This window comes from Salmo trutta, chromosome 33, assembly GCF_901001165.1.
Source record: "Salmo trutta chromosome 33, fSalTru1.1, whole genome shotgun sequence".
Lineage (NCBI taxonomy): Eukaryota > Metazoa > Chordata > Actinopteri > Salmoniformes > Salmonidae > Salmo > Salmo trutta.
The window spans coordinates 28048352-28061416 of NC_042989.1; the positions used below are offsets into that span (position 1 = coordinate 28048352).

The following is a 13065-nucleotide window of genomic DNA, read 5'->3' on the forward strand; positions in this document are numbered from 1 at the left end:
CATTGTGCGCGCCTAAGCTCCACACGTTGACCTGACGATCGATCATCTTGATTATCTGTCTTATAGTGTCTTGCATTACTACAAAACCTCTCTGAATTGCACGGAGATGCAACCCTCTGTAGCCTTGCATTTGCCCATTACTGTTGATTTCACTGTACAATGGCCAATACCTCATCCAAGTCCGTGTGGTTCCTCCTTCTGAAAAGACCCAATCTGCGGCACAAACTCTTTAAGGTCCTAATACTTATAATAATATGGTTATTATGTGCTAAAGGGCAAGGATTTCCTTGTTACTAAAGCCAATTCTAAATTATTGTCACACCCTGATCTGTTTCACCTGTCTTTGTGATTGTCTCCACCCAGTGGCGGTTCTAGACCATTTCAACTGGGGGGGCCAAGCTGGGGCCAGTTGTACTGTTGAGGGGCCAGTTACATTAGGCGTTATTGTTGTCATATCGTTTTCTTCACTGCATTGCAGGCATTAGCAGGCAAAAGACCATGTTCATAATCATCATCATTGTTGCCACTGTCTAATAACGGATGTAAAAAAAGAACGATAGCAAAAATTTGTTATGTAAAAATGATTTCATACTCCACATTTAGGAGGGCCATAAGGGGGTCAAAAAAAAAACAGAACTACGAGTGTCTCCACCCTCCACCGGTTTTTGACCTTTTCTGCCTGCCCTGACCCTTCCTGCCGTCCTGTACCTTTGCCCCACCTATCTGGATTACGGACCCCTTCCTGCCCTTGACCTGTCATTTGCCTGCTCCAGTTGGATTAATAAACTGTTGTCAATTCGATGTTGTCTGCATCTGGGTCTTACCTCAAATGTGATAATTATAGTTTTACCACGTTATCTAACTCCGACCTTTCTATGGTGGCTTGCACAGCAACAGGAAGCCAGGAATCATGCAATTAACCAAATCCTCTACTTTAAGCTTGAAATATAACTGCCACATTCTGAAAATAATGGTACTTTGTCTTCAATTTTTTTTTCTCAAAATTATTCTTGAAATTTTGCCGCTATATTCATAAAACATTACCACTTTATTCTCGTAATATTGCTACTTTATTCACAAAATTTAATGTTACATTTATTCTTGAAATATTGCTACTTTATCCTCGTAATATTGTCACTTTATTCTCGAAATATTGCCACTTTAGTCACAAAATGTTATTTTCAATTTATTGTTGAAATATTGCCACTTTATTATCGAAATATTGGCACTTAGAAAAAATATTCTCAGTACAAAAATAAATAAAAATAACTCTGAGTTTTTGTTCTCTCTTGAATTGGCCCTAATACTCTTCCATACCTATCTGAAAGGTCAGAATACTTAATCCAATTTCTCAAAGTGTGAAGTTTAGATAAAATATAAACACATCTTCGACAACATGATTCTTGGAAAGATCAGATACAATGTACACATACAGTACACAGGGCCCAGAATTTTTCCTTGCCCATGAGTAATGAAATGTGACGTTGTTGCACTGTTGAAGCCCTCACAGACTCACCACAGATAAATCCCTCATCCTCCCCTAGGGGGCAGTCACCGTGGAAGTCACACACACTAGTCTTGTCAATGCAGCCGCCCAAGTCACAGTGGAAAGACTTGCTCTCGTCACAGTCTGTGCCTAGCTCTAAGTCAGGGTGACCTGGAACAAGAAAGAGCTCACATTTAACTTCTAGTTTAGTCCACCATAATACACTTAAGTAAAAATAGTATTGCATTTTGATGTTTCTATTGATGTTTGGATATGTAGTTCAGAACATACCCATGTCACAGTCTCTGAGGTCCAGGGAGTCGAGGGCCAGAGCACCCCTATCCTTTCCCAGGCAGGTGGAGTAGAGTAGGGTCACCTGGAAGGGCTCATCCACCTCTCCAATCACCACCTCCAGCACCTCCCACTGGGCCCTATTCCTAGCAAACAGAGGGTTAAGTGTGTGTGTGTAGTATGTGTGTGTGTTTCTGCGTGTTTGTTTGTTTCTGGGCGGCAAAATGTTGAAAGGACTTACTGTTCAAATAAGTATCTAAACAGCCTTGTCTACTGTCCCAAACAGTCGTTAGCCATCTGTGCAGTAAGTGGATAAACAACTTTACTTTAATGAGAGAAGTGTGTTGTATCTACACTACCGTTCAAAAGTTTGGGGTCCTTGTTTTTTAAAGAAAATCACATTTTTGCCCATTAAAATAACATCAAATTGATCAGAAATACTGTGTAGACATTGGTAATGTTGTAAATGACTATTGTAGCTGCAAACGGCAGATTCTTTATGGAATATCTACATAGGCGTACAGAGGCCCATTATCAGCAACCATCACTCCTGTGTTCCAATGGCAGGTTGGCAATGGCCTTCTTTAGACTAGTTGAGTATCTGGAGCATCAGCATTTGTGGGGTCGATTATAGGCTCAAAATGGCCAGAAACAAAGTCCTTTCTTCTGAAACTCGTCAGTCTATTCTTGTTCTGAGAAATGAAGGCTATTGCATGCAAGAAATTGGCAAGAAACTGAAGATATCGTACCACGCTGTGTACTTCTCCCTTCACAGAACAGCGCAAACTGGCTCTAACCAGAATAGAAAGAGGAGTGGGAGGCTCCGGTGCACAACTGAGCAAGTGGACAAGTACATTAGTGTCTAGTATGAGAAACAGACGCCTCACAAGTCCTCAACTGGAAGCTTCATTAAATAGTACCTGCAAAACACCAGTCTCAACATCAACAGTGAAGAGGTGACTCCGGGAGGCTGGCCTTCTAGGCAGAGTTCCTCTGTCCAGTGTCTGTGTTCTATTGCCCATCTTAATCTTTTCTTTATATTGGCCAGTCTAAGATATGACTTTTTCTTTGCAACTCTTCCTAGAAGGCCAGTATCCCGGAGTTGCCTCTTCACTGTTAACGTTGAGACTGGTGCTTTTCGCGTACAATTAAATGAAGCTGCCAGTTGAGGACTTGCGAGTTATTTGTTTCTCAAACTAGACACTCTAAGCTTTGCACACCTGGATAGTACAATATTTGCACATTATTCTTTAAAAAAACTCTTCAAGCTCTGTCAAGATGGTTGTTGATCATTGCTAGACAAGTCTTTCAAGTCTTGCCGTTGATTTTCAAGCCGATTTATGTCAAAACTGTAACTAGGCCACTCAGGAACATTCAATGATGTCGTGGTAAGCAACTCCAGTGAATATTTGGCCTTATGTTTTACGTAATTATCCTGGTGAAAGGTGAATTTGTTATACAGTGTCTGAACCAAGTTTTCCTCTATGATTTTGCCTGTGTTTAGCTCTATTCCGTTTCTTTTTATCCTAAAAAACTCCCTAGTCCTTGCCGATATCAAGCATACCCATAACATGATGCAGCCACCACCATACTTGAAAATATGATGAGTGGTACTCAGTGATGTGTTGGACTTGCCCAAAACATAATGCTTTGTAATCAGGACAAAAGTAAATTTCTTTGCCACATTTTTTACAGTTTTACTTCTGTGCCTTATTGCAACCAGGATGCATGTTTTAAAATATTTGTGTCCTCCCGATTGGCTCAGTGGTCTAAGGCTGTGCCACAAGAGAATCTGGATTCGAGTCCAGGCTCTGTCGCAGCCAACAGTGACCGGGAGACCCATGGTGCAGGGTACAATAGACCCAGTGTCATCTTGGTTAGGGGAGGGTTTGGCCGGCAGGGATGTTCTTGTCCCATCACGTACTAGTAACTCCTGTGGCGGGCTGTGCACAGGGCATGCTGACATGGTCACCAGGTGTACAGTGTTTCCTCTGACACATTGGTGCGGCTGGCTTCTGGGTTAAGTGGGCATTGTGTCAAAGAAGCAGTGTGGCTTGGTTGGGTTGTGTTTCGGAGGATGCACAGCTCTCGACCTTCATCTCTCCCGAGTCCATACGGGAGTTGCAGTGATGAGACAAGACTAACCACCAATTGGATACCACAAAAATGGGGGAAAAAAGGGCAGAAAAATTAAATAAATACAATTTTTTTTTAAATTGCAATTTATTTTCATTCTGTCAGTATTATGACGTAACTACAATGTTGTTGATCCATCCTCAGTTCTCTTATCACAGCCATTAAACCCTGCAAGTGTTTCCTTCCTCTCCGGCAACTTAGTTAGGAAGGGCGCCTGTACCTTTGTAGTGACTGTGTGCAGTGATATGCCATCCAAAGTGTAATTAATAACTGCACCATGCTCAAAAGGGATATTCAATTTCAGCTTTTTTTACCCATCTACCAATAGGTGCCCTTCTTTGCAAACCATTGGGAAAAAACCCTGGTCTTTGCGGTTGAATATGTGCTTGAAGCACACTGGGCACACACTAGTTGAATTAATGTTGCATCCACGTCATTTCAATGAAATTATGTTGAACCAACGTGGAAAAGACATTGAATTGACATCTTTGCCCAGTGGGAATACTGTTTTCACATTGGCTCTAATGCCGTTTCTGCTCCTGCAGTACCATACAATAACCATCTAACTGAGATTCCCCGAGCTCAACAACAGCACAGGAGCTATGAGACCCCACTGCATGGCATCTTAAACCACTTTCATTTGGAACCGAGAAATCCAGTAATTCTCTAATCCTTTAATCTGAGACCTGTCAAAGAACCTAGCAGCATATGGCCCACCAATGGATATTTATAGATTAGGTAGCTCACGTTGGAAGAGGACTCCCAAACTGATTTAGGTAGTGTGGATTGACTAAGATATGAGAAGAGAGATGTGCCAAAGTAGTTTTCTTCAGAGCTAAATGACATACGTGTACATCACCTTTCAAATCCAAGATTAAACCCTGATTAGTTTATTTTTTTTCATGACGTGTATGCCTTTATTCAAGAGATGCTCTTAACTGCCCACTTCTATTAATACCTCAGCTCTCTTCATCTCTACTTTCTACAAATGTACCTGTATATAGTCAAGGTTTCATACCAAACCATAGAAAACAAATTACATCCAACACTACTGTACATTCTTTGTTGACTTCCAACTGTTTTCTTCTCTATTTCCAGTCCTGTTTATACAGGATGTCTTGCTTCCAGTGGTGACTGAGGTGTCAGCTTGTCAGCTTGTCTGTCGATACGTTTGTTATTAGGTTATTCAATTATTGCATCTGAGCTCCTACAGTGTGCGACTCTCCTTTACTTTTTCAAGTGTTCTACTCTGCTAGCCAGCAGCTCGCCTTAACAGGTGTGCTTTTCTTTTGCCTCCATATTGAGGTGTCCTGTCATCCCTAGTACTCACCATCTTACTGTCTATGAGTTAAACCCTCTTTCATAATGGACATGCACTCCATTACTCTACAAATAAAGAGGCCAGAGTATAATGTTGTTTCCTTTGCCACAGCCCACCCCTCACCCCTACTGTCCAGACCATTTATGTCCAAATTCATTTTCAGGGTCTGCATTTGGAACCAAAATGCTTTTATCTGGTCCCAGAATGGCTGTGTCTAACATTGGCCCAAGAATAGGTAGACAAATTTGTAGTGGTATTTCCACGCCATATGTACAACTTACTGTATGTCAAGACTGTGTGAACACGCTCTTGGTAGCTGATGTGAGAAAGACCTTTAAACAGGTCAACATTCACAAAGCCACGGGGTCAGACGGATTACCAGGACGTGTACTTCTTCCTTGGGCACAGGGGCTATGGTTGTCTGCTTGAAACATGTAGGTATTACAGACTCAGACAGGGAAAGGTTGAAAATGTCAGTGAAGACACTTGCGGACCAACTGGCAAGTGTCTTCACTGACATTTTCAACCTCTCTCTGACCGAGTCTGTAATACCTACATGTTTCAAGCAGACAACCATAGTCCCTGTGCCCAAGGAAGCGAAGGTAACCTGCCTAAATGATTACCGCCCCGTAGAACTCACGTCGGTAGCCATGAAGTGCTTTGAAAGGCTGGTCATCACTCACATCAGCAGTATCCTCCGGGATACCCTTGACCCACTCCAATTTGCATACCGCCCCAACAGATCCACAGATGACACAATCTCACTCCACACTACCCTTTCCCACCTGGACAAAAGGAACACCTATGTGAGAATGCTGTTCATTGACTACAGCTCAGCGTTCAACACTGTAGTGCCCACGAAGCTCATCATTAAGCTAAGGATCCTGGGACTAAACACCTCCCTTTGCAACTGGATCCTGGACTTCCTGACGGGCTGCCACGCTGATCCTCAATGCTGGGGCCCCGCAGGGGTGTGTACTTAGTCCCCTCCTGTACTCCCTGGTCACCCACGACTGCATGGCCAAACACAACTCCAACACCATCAATAAGTTTGCTGACAACACAACAGTGGTAGGCCTGATCACCGACAATGGTGAGACAGCCTATAGGGAGGAGGTTAGAGAACTGGCAGTGTGGTCCCAGGACAACAACCTCTCCCTCAATGTGAGTAAGACAATGGAGATGATCGTGGACTACAGGTTATGGCGGGCCGAACAGGCCCCCATTCACATCGACGGGGCTGTAGTGGAGCAGGTCGAGAGTTTCAAGTTCCTTGGTGTCCACATCACCAACGAACTATCATACTTTTTTTCCTTTTTTTATATTTAACCTTTATTTAACTAGGCAAGTCAGTTAAAAAACAAATTCTTATTTACAATGACGCCCTACCAAAAGGCAAAAGACCTCCTGCGGAGACGGGGGCTGGGATTAATTTAAAAAATTATATATATATATATATATATATATATATATAGGACAAAACACACATCACGACGAGAGACAACACTACATAAAGAAAGACCTAAGACAACAACATAGCAAGGCAGCAACACATGACAACACAGCCTGGAAGCAACACAACATGACAACAACATGGTAGCAACACAACATGGTAGCAGCACAAAACATGGTACAAACATTATTGGGCACAGACAACAGCACAAAGGGCAAGAAGGTAGAGAACAATACATCACGCAAAAGCAGCCACAACTGTCAGTAAGAGTGTCCATGTTTGAATCTTTGAATGAAGAGATTGTGATAAAACTGTCCAGTTTGTGTGTTTGTTGCAGCTCGTTCCAGTTGCTATCATGGTCTAAACACACCAAGACAGTCGTGAAGAGGGCACAACAAAACCTTTTCCCCCTCAGGAGACTGAAAAGATTTGGCATGGGTCCCCAGATCCTCAAAAAGTTCTACAGCTGCACCATCGAGAGCATCCTGACCGGTTGCATCACAGCCTGGTATGGCAAGTGCTCGGCATCTGACCATAAGGCGCTACAGAGGGTAGTGCGTACGGACCAGTACATCACTGGGGCCAAGCTTCCTGCCATCCAGGACCTACAATATTAGGCGGTGTCAGAAGAAAGCCGAAACCCCCCCCCCCCCCCCCCATTTGTTTTGTACACTGCTGCTACTCGCTGTTTAATATTTACCCACGCACACTGACTCGGTACCAGTACCCCTTGTATATAGCCTCGTTATTGTTATTTTATTGTGTTACTTTTTATTATTTTTTACTTTAATTTATTTGGTAAATATATTCTTAACTCTTTTTGAACTGCACTGTTGGTTAAGGGCTTGTAAGTAAGCATTTCACAGTAAGGTCTACACTTGTTGTATTCAGTGCATGTGACAAATAAGGTTTGATTTGATATATACCTACTACGAACTTACTCAAGATGCAAGGTAGAGTACCGCAAGTGAGATACACATGGTCGCACTAAAAAGCTAGTTGAGCAAATGCTACTACTGTAAGCATACAAAAGAGAGATTGTTGAAATGTTAAAGTGAACAAGCATAAAATCAAAACATAAGAGGCTAAACATGAGCATAAAATCAAAACATGCTAACCTGGTGCCATCTTGGTCTCTGCCACTGAGAGTTGTTGTGCTGATGACAGACGCTGATTCGACTGGTTTCACTAAGACTGAGAGGTTTCCAGCGGTGGGCCCCAGCTCAAAGCGGGCCAGCTGCAGATGGCACAGTGGGCCACTACTGTAGACCACTGGACTAGTGATGTAGTATTCACACTTCCTAGATGCCCTGGAGGAAGCGGAGGGACTCAAAAGCAGGAAGTGACCTAGAATGGGGGAGGGGGGGCAGACAATCAAGTCATCTGAAGTGTTTGAACAAAAAAACAACCCATAGCGAAATATTTGTATTGTTCTGACTGAAAGCAGTATTTTCAGTTAATTATAAAGCAAAACACCACATCAAAATGATTAGGGGAAAAATGCTGCATTATCCTACTGAACATAGCACTGTTTCTCTTGGCCGGGTCCCCCCAGCACTCAACACACGTCACAATCTCTCTAACAATTCCATTACATCTCCCTGAATACAGTTGTCATGACATGGCCCTTTCTGGGTATAGATTGTGCCTTCCCCCTCTGTCTCACTCTCTCCTAAACCCAGGTTCTGTTATCTCAGGCCGTAAATTCCTGGCTGAGACTCTCTCCCCGGCCATGCAGTATAGAGAGAGAGAGTTTCACAGTAGAGCAAAGGAACTTCTACTACATCACAGAATTTGAGAACTGAACAATATCCATGTTTTGGAGAATGTGTAAACGCTCAGTGGAGAAGCCAGCTACGACCCGGTCAGTTTTTTTCTTCATGTTTGTGACCTCATGAAAGACAATACAGCCACATTACATAACTCTGTTTATACAGGTGCCTCCGTTATGAGGTTTGCATCTAATTATTGTATGAAATGAGTAAAGATTAAACTATTAGTGAAATTATGTAATGTGATGTTAAACCTTTAATGTGAGAGAATTGTATTCCCTTTAAAGTTTAACTAAGTCATTGGCCCGCCCCCGTGAGCACAGACATAATCCGTCGTCATGGAACAGCCCTTTCCTATTGTTACGAATAAAACCCCCTCCTGAGGAAATCCTCTTTAGACCATGCATACCTCAGTGTCAGCTGAGGTGGCACAGGTTAGGGTACCAAGACTGAGCAAACCCACAGCGTGAGCTGTGATTGCGAATAGTTTCGACTAAGCAAACCCACAGCGTGAGCTGTGATTGCGAATAGTTATTGAAATCCTGACCATACCATGTGGAGCATTGGCTACACGGCTGGAAATGGTTAAACTCTGAGAATATCGAACCCTACCGAATAAGAGAATCTTAAATACTAATTACTAGTCTGCAGCTAGAAATTATGTAAACCTGGGATGCGAATACCGACAACCGCCGAAACATCTATCTATGAGAATATTTCTGAATGGTACTCTGAAGTTTCCATTCTAACCACAAAATAATTTGATCTTCAGGGAAACAGAAAGAGAGAGACTCGGAACTCTCCAGCAGACGGACCAATTCCAACAGAGAAGATCACGACACATGGGTGTAAATATATATTGACTGCAATTATTCCCGAATGAGTGAGCATTCATGTGCAAAGGATTAGCATTTCAATTAATATAATTATCAACTGTGTGTAGTGATCCCTTTTGTCTTTCCCGCTCTCTTTCAGTCCACACCCACTTCCCTTTGTCCACCAAGCTGTCATATCAGCTTAGCCCACTAGGGAATCTTCCCTATCATTTCTTAGTAACATATCTACTGTTTGTTTATGCATTTCTATGATTATTTAATTAGTTAGTAAATAAATGATTAAGCAAATTGGTGTATGGATGATTCATAGTAAAGGCTGGGTTTGTGCAGATAACCAACAATTTACGACGTTTGGAATGAGACTGATGAGAGGTAAAGAATAATTTATTAATAGAAGACTAATTGATCAGATATTAAAATATCTTTGTACAAAATGTAAAAAAAAATCATAACTTTGTAATCTGAAGATTTTCCGTAGTGCCCCGACTTCCTAGTTAATTACATTTACATGATTAGTTTAATCACGTAATAATAATTACAGAGAATTGATTTGATAAAATACCAGTCTTCACTTTTAATGATGCCAAAGACACGACACAGTATACTACACTATGCTCTCAGTGAGATGAAAGGAATAGCACATTAAAGGTGTGAGTGAAACACACATGGAGTATTCTCTTTGTGACTGTGCTTCCTCCCTTACCATCAGAGCTCCCCTCCGAATGGTCGCTGACTGGCTTCATGGCCTGTGTGCTGGATCTTTGTTGCTGTGGTGACATGGCCCTCCAGTCATTTCTGACACTGTGATTGGAGAAGGTCCAAGAGCAAGGCGATTCAAAATCACAAGAGGTAGCTGCAGGAGTGAGGAAAAAGAGATCCATTATGTCTGAGACTGACTCTGTTTTGGCCACACATTTTTGTTTAACATTGGCCACGTCAACATGGAAATTAAGAGGGAAACTGCACCTGATTGTAATTAAATTCATTTAAATGAATTCTACAAATGAATGACAGAAACGCATGGAACTAATGATCCTCATCTGATGCCAAATTAGGCCAACATGGCAGCCTGCTTCAGAAAAATGATGAAATGAGGACATCACAAGGACTTAACTGTATACTCCACCAACAGCTCCTAACAGAAGTAAAAACTCCAAATGCTCAGGGCAATTATCATTTGAAACCATTATGGTTACAGTAAATTGGCTAGAGTAGAAACAGTGTCCTTGGTACTGTTACCAAAGTTATGAGGCTTTACTGTTTCTACTGTCAACATATTCAAACAAGTGATGCAGAGTGATCCACATAATTGCTAGCCTCACAGCAGTTACCAACACTTTCCACTTGTACCAAAGGAGCTTTCTGACATGCATTCTTTTTTTAATTTAACTAGTCAAGTCAGTTAAGAACAAGTTCTTATTTACAATAACAGCCTAGGAACAGTGGGTTAACTGCCTTGTTCAGGGGCAGAACGACAGAATTTTACCTTGTCAGTTTAGGGATTCAATCTAGCAACCTTTCGGTTACTGGCCCAACACTCTAACCACTAGGCTACCTGCTGCCCCATTACCTGAGAGCATATTTACCAGACTCAGACCATGGCAATAAGTAGACCACTCTGACTATCTCCAAGAACAGCAGACGCCAAACCAGATACAGGCATACAGCATAATTAGTTGAAATTGTCTTTTTAGTTTAACATTGAAAACCCATTATAAAGCATATCTGAGCCTTAACAAAAAGCCATCATTTAACATAATGCTACTAGACACACACTCACTCACTGTCAACGACGTCGTAAGGATTGGACCAAGGCACAGCGGGTAACGTGCTCATCATCTTAATTTATTTAAACAAAACACTTAAACAAAATAAACAAACGACGAAAACAGTTCCATAAGGCTCCCAGGCTATACAGAAAATAACCACCCACAAAACACAAGTGAAACCAACACAACTAAATATGGCCTCCAATTAGAGACAACAACAACCAGCTGCCTCTAATTGGAGGTCATTGCCAAAAACCCAACATAGAAATAGAAAACTAGATATAAACATAGAAAACATAGAACCTAAACCAAAAACACCAAAACACACAAAACAAACACCCCCTGCCACGCCCTGACCAAACTACAATGACAAATAACCCCTTTTACTGGTCAGGACGTGACACTCACGTACAAATGACTCATGTCAGTACATTTAATACACTTTCTTCTCATCAACCAAGCTCGATTAAAATGACCTTAGAAACCCTGCTTAGTGTTCTGAGCTGTTTCAGACTGATTCCATTAGCGCTTTAACTTTCCCAAAGTACAGTGCAAGATATGAGGCATGTCTCCAACAAGACACAGACAAAACAATTCAAAATTGCTTTATAGTGCAGACTAAGCACATTCCTTGGTGTCTGATGAAGCATACTGTAGCACCAACTAGTGATTTGTGAATGATCAAACATAAAAACAACTCCAATATAAACAGAGAAGACCAGGGAATGCCAGTCTGGAAAAGGAAAATATAAATTTTTAAGGGCTCCATAATTGGCATGTTGAATCTAACAATCCTAATCTAACCCAAGTGAATGTGGAGGGAGTCATGTGATGTGTCCTGAAGGAGTGAAACCACTAATAAGACAACCACATCTCTTTCCTCTGGGACACAGAAATACTAGAATGTAAGTGGTTAAGTGAAAAATGTAAGACATGTTTTGGTCGTACATAAAACACGCAGATGAGGATTTTTGTGTGAAGCTCAATTTCATCAGGGTCTTCATTTAATGCTCAAAGTCTCATTTAGAACAAACACGACTGCCAACGTGAGCTTTGAACACATTACAATGTTGTAACAGCTATGACAAACACTATTTGATTAGTGCTTTCTATAGTTTAAATTACATTGATTCACTCTCTGCAGACCACACATAAGAGAAACAGCAGCCCTATAAGGCAACACATTTAATAGTAACAGAAACCGGAACCCCATTGTCCCTGACACACATTATTATTAATGAAACTAAACAGGTTGGGTTCCATACAGATGTAGGAACTTAATTTGAGCCAGTTTTCTACAGCAGGAAAATAATCCTGCACGAACAGGAAATGTGAATTATTACGTGGATTATAATTCATGGCTATTTTTGTAGGGTTTGACACAATTTCAAAGTGGAAATTACAAACTTTGCAAGCATTTCTAAAACTCAAATACACTACAAGTTTGCATCTCCTTCTGTGCAGGAAAATGATCAGCAACAAAAGGGTGATTAAATTAAGATCTGTAGACACTGAATATTTCATACTAACGATATGGGAGAGAGCTCTATGTGATTGATTTAATAAGTAAATCATGCTTCTTCCCCAGGTCTCCAAATGACAAACAGCTTGGTGTGGATGATTCTTACTTTGGCTCTTGTCGTCAGGACTCAAGTGATGGGGAAACATGAAGCTCTCCTCCAGGGACTTGTCCAGTAGAGCATGACTGGAGCTGCCAACTGAAAGCGAGAGAGCGAAAGAGAGAGACAAGTGGTTACATGATTGTTTTTATTGACTGTGTGTCCCTAGTGTTTCCACACAACATGGTTGACAGCAGAGGACTATTAGACAGTGGGACATCAGGCTGTCCTTCCATTTTAAAGTTCAAATGAGAGATATTGCCTACCCTGGGGCCTGTAGATCAACACAGCTGCATGAACAGCCAGTTCAATCAAGACAAGTAGATTACTGAAGACGCCACTGACGCAAAATAATATAATGACAAACAGATCCATCAAACTT

At 41.5% G+C, this 13065-nt stretch overlaps 1 protein-coding gene across 1 annotated transcript in view; it reads right to left on the minus strand.

The window, feature by feature from the left end:
- Nucleotides 1–13065, minus strand: part of LOC115172789 (leukocyte tyrosine kinase receptor-like) — a 97431-nt gene that overhangs the window by 61039 nt on the left and 23327 nt on the right. The window contains exons 2-6 of the mRNA XM_029730539.1: nucleotides 12693–12782; nucleotides 9999–10148; nucleotides 7806–8034; nucleotides 1778–1923; nucleotides 1517–1657 (exon numbers count right to left, since the gene is read on the minus strand). Of these exons, the coding sequence (XP_029586399.1) occupies nucleotides 1517–1657; nucleotides 1778–1923; nucleotides 7806–8034; nucleotides 9999–10148; nucleotides 12693–12782 (756 nt within the window). The remainder of the gene's footprint in view (nucleotides 1–1516; nucleotides 1658–1777; nucleotides 1924–7805; nucleotides 8035–9998; nucleotides 10149–12692; nucleotides 12783–13065) is intronic.